At 41.0% G+C, this 18,024-nt stretch overlaps 1 protein-coding gene across 1 annotated transcript in view; it reads right to left on the reverse strand.

Annotated features, from left to right (window-relative positions):
- itfg1 (integrin alpha FG-GAP repeat containing 1) overlaps positions 1–18,024 on the reverse strand; it is a 296,337-nt gene that overhangs the window by 273,658 nt on the left and 4,655 nt on the right. The window contains exons 2-3 of the mRNA XM_068049376.1: positions 3,273–3,351; positions 3,041–3,177 (exon numbers count right to left, since the gene is read on the reverse strand). Coding sequence (XP_067905477.1) covers positions 3,041–3,177; positions 3,273–3,351 — 216 coding nt within the window. The remainder of the gene's footprint in view (positions 1–3,040; positions 3,178–3,272; positions 3,352–18,024) is intronic.

Raw genomic sequence — 18,024 nt, forward strand, 5'->3', positions numbered from 1 at the left:
GACAGGAGATTCACTACATGTTGAGTAATAACATAACTGGACCTAGTCAAAGTAGTTGGAGTTCTCCTGTTGTTTTAGCACCAAAATAAGACTGTTCTCAAAGGCTCTGTATAGATTACCGAAAGGTTAATGCGTTAACTAAGAAGGACTCCTATCTGATCTCAAGGTTTGAAGATTGTATTGATAGGGTGGGAAACCTGGCTATTGTTAGCAAGACTGATTTGCTTACGGGATACTGGCAAGTCCCCTTGTTTGACCAAGTTGAAGAAATATCTGCTTTTGTGCCACCGGATGGTCTGTTCCAGTGTAAAGTCCTGCCATCTGGTATGAAAAGTGCACCCGCTACATTCCAAAGATTAAACAATCAAGTGATGCCGAATTGAGTAACTGTGTAGTGCACATCGACGACCTTTTGGTGTACAGCGACACTTCGAGTGATCATGTCCAACATTTAAGAGCTTTGACTGACAGGCTGGCCAAAGCTAATCTGGTCATAAACCTAAAAAACTGCGAGTTTTCTAAGGCCAAAGGTCACTTGTTTAGGACATATCGTGGGTCAACGTCAAATATTCCCATGAGCGGCCAAGGTTCAGGCAATAATAGATTTTCCTGTCCCCAAGACACAGGAACTTTGTCGCTAATTTCAGTACCGTAGTCACCCCATTGACAGATCTGTTAAAGAACGTGAAGTTCGAATGGTCAGTCATGCCAAACATTTGAGAAGTTAAAGCCCATTTTAATAAAAGAACTATTATTCCAGCCCCAGATTTCAATAAACCATTCAAAGTGTCTATTGACGGTAGTGATATAGGGGTAGGAGCAGTACTGCTCCATGATGAGGAGGCTGGTATGGAACAGCTCATTAGGTGCTTCTCCAGGAAATTTATTAAAACATCAAACAAGTGCATGACCATTGGAAAAAAAGCTCTAAGTCTTGTACTGGCTCTTCAACAGTTTGAGGTATACGTAACCAATAGTCAGGGAGAAATATTGGTTTATCACTATCCACTTGTGTTTCTAGAAAAGTTCAGAACAAAGAACCTGCAGCTGTTGCGTTGGAGTTCGATGTCACAGCCATTTACACTGTAAACTGTACATGTTGCAAGGAAAAGCAATGAAATTGCTGATGCTCTATCCAGAGTTTAAAGAGGGAGTGTAAAAGAGAAGGAAGGCACTGAGTTATGATAATTCTATGATGTTTGAATCCTAATTGTCACATTTACTTGGGTTTTGTTATTGGTTAAGCTCTTATGATTTTGTAAATACGATATGCATAATTGTGGAATATGAAAATGTTACCTGTACAGTATGTAATAAGCTATGTTAAAATGTCTGATGTTAAGAACTTGCTGTATTTCTAAACTATTGTAAAGAAAACGTTACTACGGTAAAGCTTTCTTTCCTCCAAAGTGGGGGAGGAAGTGTGATGGAATCCGTGGCTGCAAAGCTTGTTTTTTTTAAGACCCTGTTACGTCTTCTTGTTGTTTTCTGGTTCCCAGATGTTGGAAATAATCACATTTTAAACTTGGGAAATCTTGAGCTTTTCATTTATTTGTTCAGCCACTATGCTGCCTGCTGTAGGACTGGTGAGACTGCTTTCCGTTACATATCAAATGACTCTCCAGTGCAGTCATGAATGTGGCCCCACTGGAACACTTACACATAACAATTAGCTCCTAGCACTTTACAGATAGTATAACAATATATACCAGACCCTAACTAAGAGAGAAACTAGAACTGAAACAGAGATGGAAACAAAAACTGAAACAGAAATTGGAACAACAACTTCAGGTTTCTGGGGAAACTGACACTGGTTAGAATCAGATAAAAGGAGACAAAAGTCCTCCCCAGACCAGGCAGATCAGACAGGAATGGAGCACAGTCAAGCAGAAGAAAGTGAAGACTGAATCCAGAAGCTGACTAACCAGACCCGGCCAAACAGTGCACAGGTCGTCACTGAGGGACTCGGATAAAAGGAAGTCTGGTAAATCCACATCAACAAGATTGTCGTGAGAAGAGTTGAGGAGGTTCTGGAGAAGTGCACTTTGTGGTGAAGATACATGACAGATACATGAATGGGCAGGAAGCAAAGAGATACAGACCCTTAGAAAATAGGCGACATGTTTAGATAGAGGATCTGGATCGGCGCAGGCTTGGAGGGCCGAAGGGCCTGTTCCTGTGCTGTAATTTTCTTTGTTCTTTGCACCCGTGGAGCTCGGATTGAGAGCAAACTGCTGTTGGAAGAACAATTAGTTCCTTGAAGAAAGGAACTGGAAATCTACCTGAGGAACTTCAGAGTTGTGAAGAACTGTGTGACTGTAATTATTGCCATATATGCTGTTTGGACTGCCTAGTGAAACTATGAAACCCATCTCTCTTGTATCTGATTGTTAAGCTGTAATTTGTAATCTATATATTGATAGTGATCTGTCTATTGCTTTATGCTGAATTTATGTGGGTTTTGGTTTGAGTGTTAAAGTAAAATAAATAAAAGTGAAATCTTGTCCCATTGGTTTGGTTTCCCAAATTGGGGTCAATTGGTGGATTTGATTCTTTTAGTGGTCTCCACAGGGATCATAACTTATTTCCTCCCCATCCCACCCCAAAACGAAACATTCAATGGTGGCATGATTTGCAATAATTCTGTTGGAATTATATTTGCTCCAGTGCATAATTAGATCTTGATAGTTTGTATGTGAAGACCACAATAAAATTATTTTGAAACAAATAACAGTCTACTCTAAATTCAAAGTTGCTTAAATTTAAAATATTGAATAATTCAAATTTTTGGCACTAATTCTCACTTTGGTGTGCTATTTCCATTGCTTAATTTGACGCAATATATAATTCAATCTTTTAGCTTAAATATTATAAGTATATTGCAAGGCATTCTTTAAGAGATAATTTCACAAGGGGTAGACCTTACTCATATCAGTCTTTTTTAGTAAACAGATGGAAAAAATAAAAGGTTTGTATTGGAAGAACGGTATAATTTTTTGATATAAAATTCAAGCACATATAATAATATGCACAAGTTTACCTAACGTTTGATTATTTCCCCAGAAGATAGCAATGGTTGTGTTGTCATTGTTACTCTCAGCATGAAGAGCAAGAAGGACATCCATTTGTGAGTCTCCGTCATAGTCCCCTGGTACCACACTGCTGATAACAAGATCACTGAAAGAGATAAAGGACAAAAAAAATTATTTAATCAACCACTGTACTCTAAAAATACATAAAAGCAAGAGAGGCATTACAAAATGGCTACTCACCTCCACTGTAACACCACTTTTGGTTTTGGCTTATAATAGGGTGTCTTTACATCAGCCAACAAGATTACTAACTGATTTTCTAAAAAAGCAAAAAGAAAATTTAAGATAGTCTAACACAATTAGATACTTGTTATATGCAATATTTAATACATCACAGTGGAATAGGAATTTAAAAAAGCCTCCCTTTAGCTCCAAACAACATCCTAATCTACAGGATTGCCAAAAAGATCCAAGCAGAGAGACTATGATAAATAATAGGTTTCTATGCCTCATACTCAGAGGATGCAATACTGATTCATGGTGGTGAATCCCTATGATGAGATTATATGTAACTTTAAACTGGTTGGCCCTGGAAAATTGCCATTTCCTGGCATCAGCTAGCTGTCCAAAGATTCAATTGAGACAATTGAAAATCTAATAAAATATTTTCAATATTGTGACCTTACATGGATGACACAAAGAATAATGTGCTCCATTTTGCAGAAGATGCATTTACATGTGAAATACATAAATCAACCACTATCAAATGATTTCAAAATGTAGTGAATAGCAACTGGGAAATAAGCATAATCTATTAAAAGTGCTTACTCAACTAATATTTGGTATTTTTTTCCCCCAAAGGTAAATATTTAACCATGCAACCATTTCAGTTTACAGCACAGAGGTCATATGGGCCTTTGTATCTATGTGGCCTTTTGCTAGAACAATCCTAAACTAATTCCACGGCTTGGTTCTCTCCTCACAGCCCTGTATCTTCTTTGAATCAAATATTTACCCTATTTTCCCTTGAAATATTCAATTGAAGCAGCATGAACTACTCCCACTGCCAAAGCATTCCACGCTTCAACAACGAGCAAGAGTAAACCAGCAAGAAATACAAGAAATACAAAAACAGACAGTAAGAGCGACTACAAATATGCAAAAAGGAAGAGAGTAGCTAAAGTAAACGTCGGTCCCTTAGAGGATGAGACTGGGGAATTCATAATGGGAAAGAAGATAACAGAGACTTTGAACAAATATTTTGTATCTGTCTTCATGGTAGAAGACACTTAGGAGCATCCCAATAACTGTAGAAAAGCAGGATGGCAAAAGGGAACGAGGAACTTAAAACAATCACTATCACTGAAGAAAAACTACCAGGAAAACTCATGGAACTAAAGGCTAACAAGTCCCCTGAACCTGATGGCCTACATTCTAGGGTCTTAAAAGAAGTGGCTGCAGAGATAGTGGATGCATTGATTATAGTTTCCCAAAGTTCCACAGATTCTGCAACGGTCTCAGAGGATTGGAAAACCGCAAATGTCATGCCCCTATTCTAGGAAAGCAGAAAGCTTAACATCTGTCATTGGGAAAATGCTGGAATCCATTAAGGAAGTAGTTGCAGAACATTTAGAAAGTCATAATACTATTAAGCAGTCAACATGGTTTTATGAAAGGGAAATCGTGTTTGAGAGATTTATTAGAGTTCTTTGAGGAATTAACCAGCAGGGTGGATAAAGGGGAATTAACAGATGTCGTGCACTTGGATTTCCAAAAGGCATTCGATAAGATACCACATAAAAGGTTATCACAAGATAAGAGCTCATGGTGTTGGGGGTAATATATTATGGATAGAGGATTGTCTAACAGAAAACAAAGTCAGGATAAATGGGTCATTTTCAGGTTGGCAAATTGTAACTAGTGGGGTGTCACAGGGATCAGTGCTGGAGCCGCAACTATTTACGAGCTATGTTAATGACTTGGATGAAGGGACCAAGTGTGTTGTAGATTAATTTGCTGAGGATACAAAGATCGGTGGGGAAACAAGTTGTGAGGAGCATATGAAGTCTGCAAAAGGATATAGATAGGTTAAGTGCATGGGCAAACTCTGGCAGATGGAATATAATGTGGCAAAATGTGAGGTTATACACTTTGGTAGGAAGGATAGAAAAGCAAAATATGATTTAAATGGAGAAAGCTAAGAATGCTGTGGTACAGAGGGCTCGGATTGCCCTTGTACTTTAAATACAAAAGGTTAGCATGCAAGTACAGCAAGTAATTAGGAAGGCAAATTGAATGTTGGCCTTTATTGTAAGGGAATGAAGTATAAAAGTAGGGAAGTCTTGCTCCATCTGTATAGAACATTGGTGGGACCACACCTAGAGCACTGCATACAGTTTTGGTCACCTTATTTAAAGCAGGGATATACTTGCGTTGGAGGCAGTTCAGAGAAGGTTCACTAGGTTGATTCCTGGGATTGAGGGGTTGCCTTATGAGGAAAGGTTGAGCAGATTGGATCTATACTCATTGAAGTGTATGAGAATGAGAGGTGATCTTATTGAAATATATAAAATTTTGAGGGGGCTTGAAGGATAGATGCTGAGAGACTGTCTCTCCTGATGGGGGAAATTGAGAACTATGGGGCATAGTTTCAGCATAAAGGGTCACCCATTTAAGACAGAGATGAGGGGGAACTTCCTCTCTCAGAGGGTCGTGAACCTTCGGAATTCTCTCCCCAGAGAGCTGTAGAGATCAAGTCATTGAATAGATTCAAGGCTCAAATAGACAGATTATTGAACTAGAGAGAGTCAAGGGTTATGGGGAACAGGCAGGAAAGAGGAGTTGAGGCCAAGATCATATAACCCATGATCTTATTGAATGGCGGAGCAGGCTCAAGGGGCTGTATGGCCTACTTCAGCTCCTATTTCTTATGTTTAATAACACTCTTGTGCAAAGAAATTTCTCTGAAACTCTCCTCACTCTTTTCTGTGACATTTATATTGATGATTCCCTCCTCCCTGGATATTAAACAAAAGAAAACAAGCAGTCTCTCTCTATTCACTCTATTGTTACGACCAAGGTGGGAGGAGTGCACTGTTAATTCAGTCCCACTTCTCCACAGGTCACAAAATATTTTAAAATTTTCCCACTTATCGATACAGTTAATCATATACTCTATTTTTCCCCAGAATAGAACACACTAACCAGGTTTCTTTACTGAACAATAAAATTATCAGATTATAAAACAAGTCATAACTGGTAAAGTCCCTTTACCTTAGCATCTCGCACACACAGATATATGCATACCGGTTAACCGAAAACTAATAAAAAGGAATTTTTGGATCAGAGCTCAGTTACAGACAAAAATCATTTGGGTAACTGCTTGTTCATTTTGGAAGGAAACAGATGAGATATGTTGTTCCAAACTGGCATGCAGTCTAAATTCCAAGTACATGTCACTTGAATACTCAGAATAATTCTTTTCAGGTGGCGTTGAGAATTATCTTTAGCAGGCTTTTTTGAAATACAGGAAACAAGATGAATCGACACAGTGGATTTTGCAAGGTCTTTTCTTGGGAGTTTCGGAAAAGTGAGCTGGGTTGTGGTCTTCTGTCCTTTTTTGACACTTCAGCAGCAGACTTCATCTCCTTCCAGAAGGTAAAACACACGCGCACTGACTGACGACCAGAAAGTTTGTCAGTTTTCTGCCCATCCAGTTGCTCTCTGTTACTATTGGGCTTGTCCAATCAAAGGAGTGCTTGTCACTTTTGTGCCCATTATCAGGGATTCCACTCCATCTCCAACCCAAGCCATGTGACAACCAGCAACACTTGCCAATTCGGCTCCCTCAGTGTCCACTTGATGGCTTCTTTTTTAAAAAAAACACCTGGTCCAACATTTATTCAGCTTAATCATAAACATTTTTTTTTTATAAAAAGGAATTTAATTAAAGAAAAAATCACTTTCATAACACTATTAAAATCCTTCCTAAATGTTAAAACCTCTTTAAATTATCTTTTGGCCTTCCGTGCTCCCTATGGTTCTATAATTTTATCTACACGTACTCACACATCAACTGATGCATTTCAGTTCCTTGGTCTCATTGCTCATCTGCACCCTTTAGCATTTTTCCATTCCTTGTTTTAACTCCCAAAATGTATTACCTTATACTTATGCATATTAAATTGCATCAGCCACCTATCTATACATTCTGCAAATCTAGCGATGTCGTCCAGAAATCGTTGCGATCCTTTTCACTGTTTGCCACCCTCTTCTTTTGGGTCTTCAGCAAATTTTGAATTTGTGTACCCAATGCCCAAGTGCAAATCATATTATCTGCATACACGCGAAATGGAAGTGGACCCAGCACCGACCCCTGGGATACACAACTTGAAGCTGAGCAACATCAACTCACCCTAACTCTATTTCCTGTCTGGCAGCCAATTTTCTATCCATGTTGTTATATTTCCTCATCACAAATGCCAGCATTTTTATAATCAGCCTTTTCTGAGATCTGTTCTCAGATGTCTTCTTAAAAAAACATATAAACTACATCTACTATATTCCTTTTATCCAAATTAATTGCCCCTCAAGAAAAAAATCTTAAATTTGTCAAACATGACTTGCCTTTAACACGTCTGTGCTGGGCTGTCCTTCACTAACTCATGCATTTCTATGTACTCACAAAATTTATCTAAAGGTATGTATTCTATGCATTTTCCCATTACTGACACTAACACCAACAGTAAACTAACTACACTTCTGTTAGCTGGCCCTGTGACCTTTTTTCTTATAATTATTTCTTCAACAGTTATATCTAACAATTCTGTTCCATATCCCTTTCCAGTGCATGTAGATTTGTTCTTTCTTTCATCGTCACTTGTAAACAAGAACAAGTTCTATTTATATAGTACCTTTAACGAAATAAAACATCTCAAGACGCTTTACAGGAGCATTATAAAACAAAAGTATGACACCGAGCCACAAAAGGAGATATTAAGTCAGATGACCAAAAAAAGTGCAAAATCTGTGCGTCAAAAATCTTGCAATCAAATTCAATTCTTATCAATATTTTTCCATTATTAAGTCATATTTTCACTTTTGAAATGGAAACTGCCCATTAAAGTTTGTCGCTTAATTTTCATATGGTTATGAAGCCCTTACTATTTCTTTTTTTACTACTGGCTAGACATTTTAATATTGCTTGTAAGCTCTCCTTTTTCACCTCCTCACGACACTTTCTATATTTCTCTAGCTCCAGCATCTGGTACATCCCTCCTCCCCATTTCATCCGACAATTTCCTGCCATTTGGACCGTGTGCAACAGTACTCTCGTCTTTCGGATAAGCCATTAAAGTGAAGACTGATTTGCCTTCTCAAGTGGATGGGAAAAGTCTCATGGCACTAAACTCAGGAGGCTTTTGCTAATGCACAAAGGAGCAGGGAGACCAGACAGAGTACAGCTTCTACAGAGTACTTATCTTAGGAATTTAGTGAGTGAAGGAATTTGTCGTTTACAAAACTAGGAGCGGTTAGAGAGGGAGCAAGAGACATTGCAACCTGAGACTGAAGTCTCGAGGCATTAATTAGGTGAGCGGGTAGGTGATTGGTTGGTGCATTTTACGGTCTTTTTCTTTATAAACTAGGGGATGTGGAAAATTGCCCAGGTATGTCCTGTGCACAAAAAGCAGGACAAATCCAATCCTGCCAATTACCGCCCTATCAGTCTACTCCCGATCAAAATGAAGGAAGGGGTCGTCAACAGTGCTAACAAGCAGCGCTTGCTCAGCAATAACCTGCTCACTGATGCTCAGTTTGGGTTTCGCCAGGGCCACTCAGCTTCTGACCTTATTACAGCCTTGGTCCAAACATGGACAAAAGAGGTGAAGTCCAGGAGGTGAGGTGAGTGACTGCTCTTGACGTCAAGGCAGCATTTGACCGAGTACGACCATCAAGGAGCCCTAGCAAAACTGGAGTCAACAGGAATCGGGGGGAAACTGTCCGCTGGTTGCAGTCATACCTAGCACAAAGGAAAATGGTTGTGGTTGTTGCAGGTCAATCATCTCAGCTCCAGGACATCACTGCAGGAGTTCCTCAGGGTGGTGTCCTAGGCCCAACCATCTTCAGCTGCTTCATCAATGACCTTCCCTCCAATATAAGGTCAGAAGTGGGGATTTTCGCTGATGATTGCACAATGTTCAGCACCATGCGCAACTCCTCAAATACTGAAGCAGCCCGTGTCCAGATGCAGCAAGACCTGGAATGGGCTGATAAGTGGCAAGCAACCTTCGTGCCACACAAGTGCCAGGCAATGACCTTCAAATGAGAGGGAATCTAACCACGTCCCCTTGACGTTCAATGGCATTACCATTGATGTATCCCCCACTAACAATATCCTGGGAGTCACCATTGACCAGAAACTGAACTGCAACAGCCACATACATGCTGTGGCTAAAAGAGCAGGTCACAGGCTGGGAATTCCGTGGTGAGTAACTCATCTCCTGACTCCCCAGTGACTGTCCACTAGCTACAAGGCACAAGTCAGGCGTGTGATGGAATACTCTCCACTTGCCTGGATGGGTGCAGCTCCAACAACACTCAAAAGCTCTACACCATCCAGGACAAAGCAGCCCGCTTGATTGGTACCCCATCCACCACCTTCAACATTCACTTCCTCCACTACTGATGCACAGTGGCAGCACAGTGCATCATCATCTACATGATGCACTGCAGCAGCTCAGCAAGGTTCCTTCATCAGCACATTCCAAACTAGTGACCTCTACCACCTACAAGGACAAGGGCAACAGATGCATGGGAATACCACCACCTTCCATGTTCCTCTCCAAGCCACAGACCATCCTGACTTGGAACTACATCGCTGTTCCTTCACTGCCGCTGGGTCAAAATCCTGGAATTCCCTTCCTAACAGCACTGTTGGTGTACTTACACTCCAACAACCGCAGCGGTTCAAGAAAGCAGCTCACAACTAACTTCTCAAGGGCAATTAGGGATGGGCAATAAACGCTGGCCTAGCCAGCGACACCCACGTTCCCCGAACGAATTAAAAAAAATAATTCAAGTGGCTCCCTGTGCTGGGTTTCTCTACGTTCAGAATCCAAATACTGATATTAACTTCCATCACAAAAGACTATGTAGGGAATTGGACCTGGCTGCATATTGGCTCCTGGGAATTGTAATCCAGCTACTCTGCAGAATTCACAGGGTCTGAAACTGACTTTTAATGCATCAAAATAGGACATTGTACGGCGGGGGCCGGATTGATGATCAGAAGTCCAATCTACTCTTGATAATTTGATGTATTGTAATTATTTGCTTAAAAAAAAAGTGAATTACCCATTAATTTTAATTAAACAATAAACACAGCAAAGTGCTAAAGAAAGTTTCAATTGTCAGCTAATTTAAGTGGCTTTGAATCCTAAATAGGTTACTAAGGCTTACAAATATAGTTTATATCCAGCCTTGAACAAGGGGGAGTAGCTGAAACGATTAGAGTATGGAAATGGAAGTGATTTAAGAATATTTTACTGAACTGTTGAATTTTTAAATTTTTATTAAGTTAAACATTTTATATTAGGGGTTGCTAATGAGGCATGTGGGGAACCAATAAGGCTAATCAAAAGATATATGATTTGATTGGCTGCTTTTATAATAGTTACAGGTTGTTCAGTGTTTTTTTGATATTTGGTTCTTAGTGGTCATTTGAGCTAATCAGCTGCTTCATTCCCTCTGGACAAACCAATCCAAAACATTAAAAATTATTTAATATATATTTAAATGTTTTTTTCAACATTAGTTGCTGTAACAGGATATAGATGTAATTAAAAAGGGCAGATTTTTGTCACACTTAACCTTTGTGCCTACTGCAGAGGCCAGAAAGACAGATAGTGTATGCAGGGGCCTATCAAATCAGAGACCTCCAATTGCTATTGCCTTTATGATTGGAACTGTTGAGCTAAGCTGCAAAGTTTCTGTTCCTTACATAAATGTGAAGGTAATATTTTGGCAACAACTACTTTTGGGAAGTTCCTGCAGTCATAGTCTTGACAACAAGTGGCAGCTTAACACTATCCTGGATATTGTAGAAGATAGGTTTTGGTCAACCACATCCAGTCCACTGCTCTACATTATTCTGAACAAAACAAAGTACAGGAGAAAGAAAGGTATTTCTGTTTAGCACCCTTCAGGGAAAACCCAATATCACTGGATAGCTACAGGCTTTGTAGTCATATTCAGAACTTACTTGTTCTATCATAGTTGTTACTGAAGTATTTCCATTTTGTGTTAAATTTTGAGGATTTATGTTTTAAAACTGAAAGAAGGATTCCATAGCTTCTGGACTTGGTGTCTTATTTTTAAAAAAGAGGTCATTGTAAGGTCTTTTGGACTTGGTTTGTAAACAGCCCTTACTGGAAGTCATCTGTCTTCAGATAATTACCCAGCAGGGGTTTTTTGACTTGGGGGAGATGTTTACAGAGAAGTGACAATTCAAGATTTATAAGGGTCAGGAGGTTTGACTCGAGATATTGTTTTAGTTTTGCTTTGGACAGTCAGTTGGAGTTTTAAAAATCAACCTGAAGGACAAAACCCCAGTTCAGCCTGTTCCATCTCTTTGAAAAGGCTGCCAGTTTTTCCATCCCTTTGAAGCAAGTGTAAGAAATAGAGAAATTGATGCTACACTTGTCCTGAGAGGCCTGCATGAAACCCCCATTCCGCATTTCTCCTGAGGCGTTGGGAAAACCTGCTGGATAAATCCTCGATGCCGCCTGAACAAATTGCTCCAGAGAAAGATTCCAGTGACAGTTGTCTGCATGTATTTAGGATACCAAACCAAAAAAGAGGGACAACTGACATCTTTCCATATCTTCTCTTTTTTTCTTAAGGAATCAGCAAGTATTTGGCCAAAGTATTCTTTTTTTGGGGTAACAGAGCTTTAAAAAGAAAATCTCTACTTTTTTCATTTAACTGGTGTGTGTGTTTGTGTGATGAAATATAGGTATAATAGGCTTAATTAGGTAGAATTTAGATTTAATACATTATACCTTTTGAATTAAAGATTGAATAAATGGTCAGTTTTCAAGACTCACTGAAATTCCCTTTAAGGGCAAAGTTAATAATCCATGAACATCCCTGTTACAATGGAATGTGTACCAGAAATGCCTTTTAAGGTAAATGAGAGAGGCTATACATGTGCCCTACTGATAACTATAACCCTAATTAGTTGATAATATTAATGATATAGACAGATATAGACTAAAAGAGATGGTACAAAACCAAAGAACCATCACAGATGATCAAATCACAAAATGGAATGTTACCTACAAAACACAGATGCCACATAAACCCAATTTAGCCCAAAAAGGAAAAAATAGTTACTGCAAAAATTTAATTAAAAATCTTTTAAGTATAAAATACACTTATAAAGTTAAGTCTTAATGTTACTATAAAACACTACAAACATTTTGACCAGATAAAAGCTCACAACTTCATGACAGGGGAATTCTCAGCAGATAATTAATTGGGAATAAGTAGCTAATGATATTGCCATAATTGGGAATAAATATACATAATATATGGATAATGAAAGTGGGAAAAACACAGACAGAAAGGTAACACCTTTATTCCAAAAGATGAGTTAATAGATTAGAAACAGTATAAATATGAGAGTTTTGAATCAGAAAATCAGTGGTATTGAAATTCCTCATCAATGCTACTCAATCTATGGGAAGAACGGCTGACTGCATGACAAGAGAACTCTGCTCTTAACTGAGAGTGTTTTGTCTTGTTCGGCAGAAGGCTTACTCAGAGAATTTAAGGTAACAGTTTACTTTGAATTTTGATGGATATTCTAAGACAGTTTGCTGTAACATTGTCAAGTTTGAACTTTTGGATTCTATTTCTGAAATAAGATTATGTTTTACATCTTTTAATAATCTTTGATATAGTAGTACACTTATCCACTTAAAAGTGTATTGCATGTTAAATTCTTTTGTATATAAAAGCTAATAAATCATCTCATGTAGCATTCTGTATACAACTACAAGAAACCACTCTGTGTCCCTTTAAGTGGAGAGATATGTATTGAAGAGAGTTTCCCAGGCCCTTATAATATCTGGGATATTTATGACTTAGCCACAATTATCAAAAATAGGCTATCCGAAAGATGGTAATATTCTCTATTAGTTTTCTTTCTTTGAGGGAAAGCGAGTACTATTCTTTGGACCCAATTAAATGTCTATAAGAGTTTGACTGGTTTGAACTTAATTAAGGAAGATTCATGGGGATGTACTCCTGATTTGGTTTAGTTCCTATAAGGAGTTAAAGTCATAAATCACTTCACGTGTATGTGAGTGCACTTGTGCGATGGGCTAAAGTAAAAGGGAACTTTCATATTTCAATTGGTGTTAATGCTTTGCTTTGTCTTGTTTTATAACAAACTGATAATTTTGTTGTTTATTCGAGAAACCTGGTTGGTATTGTTACGACCAGGTGAGAAAGAGGTCTAGGGTTCTCTTTCACCCTTCACCTGGTCTTACTGTAACAGGGTTTATGTTTTTAAACACACTGTGTTTTGAGCTCCCCCTTGGTGAATCCTTGTTCACCACTTTCTAATTATAAAACAAAAAAATGAGCACAAACAGGCTTTCTTAGGTTTAAAGAAGAAAAGTGAAATTTATTAAAACTTAAACTCTAATTCAGTTAACACCTATGGATATACGCACATGCAAACAGAGACAGAAAAGAGAAGAAAATAAAGTAGAGAGGTTTGTGGCAATCTCTGAAGAGGGGTTTTTGTTACTGTGCTTCGAGCTCGCTGTAGTCCTTGCTTGTAGGTAGATCTTGCTTTTTGTTGGGGCCTAGTATTCTTCTTACAGCGGTAGCAGAGAGAGTGCGAGCCAGGGGGCAGCTGGGAAGGTAAGTTTCAGTATAAAGTACTTACCTAGCGATTCGGCAGCTTCTTTCTGAACTGCGGTAGCAGTGAGAGTACAAGCCAGGGGGCAGCTGGAAAGGTAAGTTTCAGTATAAAGTACTTACCTAGCGATTCGGCGGACGCGGACATGGGGACTACTGGGTAAGTGAACTTATATATTCGGGCAGTGGCCAAACCCGAAACACTACACTGTAGTGTCTCCCACCCATCCTCCTCCTCTAATAAAAAAAAAGGAATTTTGTGTGGAAGGTTTGGTAAGGTAAGGTTTTCCTTTATTTTTACTTAATCTCTGTGTCAATTTAGAGCAGAGGGGATGGAAGCTAGGGTAGTTGCATGCTCCTCTTGCAGGATGTGGGAGGTAAGGGTCACCACTTGTGTCCCTGCTGACTTCACCTGTGAGAAGTGCACCCAACTCCAGCTCCTCACAGACTGCGTTAGGGAGCTGGAGCTGGATGAACTTCGGATCATTCAGGTGGCTGAGGGGGCGATAGAGAGCAGTTATAGGGAAGTAGTGACACCTAAGTTACAGGATAAAGGTAGCTGGGTGACCGTCAGGGGAGGGAAAGGGAATAGGCGCACAGTGCAGGGATCCCCTGTGGCCGTTCCCCTCAAAAATAAGTATACTGTTTTGGATACGGTTGGGGGGGGGGGGGGGGGGGGATGACCTACCAGGGGAAAGCCACAGCGGCCAGGTCTCTGGCACTGAGCCTGGCTCTGTGGCTCAGAAGGGAAGGGGGGAGAATAGGAGAGCGATAGTGATAAGAGATTCAATGGTTAGAGGAACAGACAGGAGATTCTGTGGTCGCGAACAAGACTCCCGGATGATATGTTGCCTCCCGGGTGCCAGGGTCAGGGATGTCTTGGATCGAGTCTACGGGATTCTTAAGGGGGAGGGAGAGCAGCCAGAAGTCGTGGTACACATCGGTACCAATGACATAGCTAGGAAAAGGGATGAGGACCTGAAAAGCGAATATAGGGAGTTAGGTTGGAAGCTAAAAGGCAGGACGAGCAGGATAGTAATCTCAGGATTGATACCGGTGCCAAATGCTAGTGAGGCTAGAAACAGAGAGCGAGTGCAGCTGAACACATGGCTACAGAGCTGGTGTAGGAGGGAGGGCTTCAGATATGTGGATCATTGGGATACCTTCTGGGGAAGGTGGGACCTGTACAAGAAGGACGGGTTGCATCTGAACTGGAGGGGCACCAATATCCTGGGCGGGAGGTTTGCTAGCGCTCTTCGGGAGGGTTTAAACGAGTTTGGCAGGAGAATGGGAACCGGAGCTACGGATCAGTGAATGGGGTAGCTGTTGAACAGGCAGATACAGAGTGGAGAGAGTCTGTGAGGAAGGTTGGACAGTTGACAGGGCAAAGTTGCAGCCAGTATGATGGGTTAAAGTGTGTCTATTTTAATGCAAGAAGTGTCAGGAATAAGGGTGATGAACTTAGAGCATGGATCAGTACTTGGAGCTATGATGTTGTGGCCATTACGGAGACTTGGATATCACAGGGGCAGGAATGGATGTTGGATGTTCGGGGTTTAGATGTTTCAAAAGGAATAGGGAGGGAGCTAAAAGAGGTGGGGAGTGGCATTGCTAATCAGGGATAGTATCACAGCTGCAGAAAGGGAGGTCGTCGAGGAGGCTTTGTCTACTGAGTCATTATGGGTGGAAGTCAGAAACAGGAAAGGAGCAGTCACTTTATTGGGAGTTTTCTATAGACCCCCCAATAGCAACAGAGACACGGAGGAACAGATTGGGAGGCAGATTTTGGAAAGATGCAGAAGTAATAGGGTTGTTGTCATGGGTGACTTCAACTTCCCTAATATTGATTGGAACCTCCTTAGTGCAAATAGTTTGGATGGAGCAGTTTTTGTCAGGTGTGTCCAGGAAGGTTTCCTGACTCAATATGTAGATAGGCCGACTAGAGGGGAGGCTATGTTGGATTTGGTGCTTGGCAACGAACCATGCCAGGTGGCAGATCTCTCGGTGGGAGAGCATTTCGGTGATAGTGATCACAACTCCCTGACCTCTACTATAGTCATGGAGAGGGACAGGAGCAGACGGGATGGGAAAATATTTAATTGGGGAAGGGGAAATTACAATGCTATTAGGCAGGAACTGGGGAGCATAAATTGGGAACAGATGTTCTCAGGGAAATGCACGACAGAAATGTGGAGGTCGTTTAGGGAGCACTTGCTGCGACTGCTGGATAGGTTTGTCCTGATGAGGTAAGGAAGGGATGGTAGGGTGAAGGAACCTTGGATGACAAGAGATGTGGAACAGCTAGTCAAGAGGAAGAAGGAAGCTTACTTAAGGTTGAGGAAGCAAGGATCAGACAGGGCTCTAGAGGGTTACAAGGTAGCCAGGAAGGAACTGAAGAATGGACTTAGGAGAGCTAGAAGGGGACATGAAAAAGTCTTGGCGGGTAGGATTAAGGAAAATCCCAAGGCGTTCTACACTTACGTGAGGAATAAGAGGATGGCCAGAGTGAGGGTAGGGCCGATCAGGGATAGTGGAGGGAACTTGTGCCTGGAGTCGGAGGAGGTAGGGGAGGTTCTAAATTAATACTTTGCTTCAGTATTCACTAGTGAGAGGGACCTGGTCGTTTGTGAGGACAGCGTGAAACAGGCTGATATGCTCGAACAGGTTGATGTTAAGAGGGAGGATGTGCTGGAAATTTTGACAGACATGAGGACAGATAAGTCCCCGGGGCCAGACGGGATATACCCAAGGATATTACGGGAAGCGAGGGAAGGGATTGCCACGCCTTTGGCGATGATCTTTGCGTCCTCACTGTCCACTGGAGTAGTACCAGATGATTGGAGGGTGGCAAATGTTATTCCCTTGTTCAAGAAAGGGAATAGGGGTAACCCTGGGAATTATAGACCAGTCAGTCTTACGTCAGTAGTGGGCAAATTATTGGAGAGGATTCTGAGAGACAGGATTTATGATTATTTGGAAAAGCATAGTTTGATTAGAGACAGTCAGCATGGCTTTGTGAGGGGCAGGTCATGCCTCACAAGCCTTATTGAATACTTTGAAGATGTGACAAAACACATTGATGAAGGAAGAGCAATGGATGTGGTGTATATGGATTTTAGCAAGGCGTTTGATAAGGTTCCCCATGGTAGTCTCATTCAGAAAGTAAGGAGGCATGGGATACAGGGAAAGTTGGCTGTCTGGATACAGAATTGGCTGGCCCATAGAAGACAGAGGGTGGTAGTAGATGGAAAGTATTCAGCCTGGAGCTCGGTGACTAGTGGTGTTCCGCAGGGATCTGTTCTGGGACCTCTGCTCTTTGTGAATTTTATAAATGACTTGGATGAGGAAGTGGAAGGCTGGGTTAGCAAGTTTGCTGATGACACAAAGGTTGCTGGAGTTTTGGATAGTGTGGAAGACTGTTGTAGGTTGCAACGGGACATTGACAGGATGCAGAGCTAGGCTGAGAAGTGGCAGATGGAGTTCAACCTGGAGAAGTGTGAAGTGATTCATTTTGGAAGGTCGAATTTGAATGCAGAATACAGGCTTAAAGACAGGGTTCTTGGTAGTGTGGAGGAACAGAGGGATCTTGAGGTCCATGTCCATAGATTGCTCAAAGTTGCCAACCAAGCTGATAGGGTTAAGAAAGCGTATGGTGTGTTGGCTTTCATTAACAGGGGGATTGAGTTTAAGAGCCGCGAGGTTATGCTGCAGCTCTCTAAAGCCCTGGTTAGACCACACTTGGAATAGTGCGTTCAATTCTTGTCGCCTCATTATAGGAAGGATGTGGAAGCTTTAGAGAGGGTGCAGAGGAGATTTACCAGGATGCTGCCTGGACTGGAGGGCATGTCTTACGAAGAAAGGTTGAGGGAGCTAGGGCTTTTCTCATTGGAGCAAAGAAGGATGAGAGGTAACTTGATAGAGGGGTACAAGATGATGAGAGGCATAGATAGACTGGATAGCCAGAGACTTTTTCCCAGGGCGGAAAGGGCCATCACCAGGGGGCATAATTTTAAGGTGATTGGAGGAAGGTTTCGGGGAGATGTCAGAGGTAGGTTCTTTACAC

This window comes from Heterodontus francisci, chromosome 17 (genome assembly GCF_036365525.1).
Source record: "Heterodontus francisci isolate sHetFra1 chromosome 17, sHetFra1.hap1, whole genome shotgun sequence".
Lineage (NCBI taxonomy): Eukaryota > Metazoa > Chordata > Chondrichthyes > Heterodontiformes > Heterodontidae > Heterodontus > Heterodontus francisci.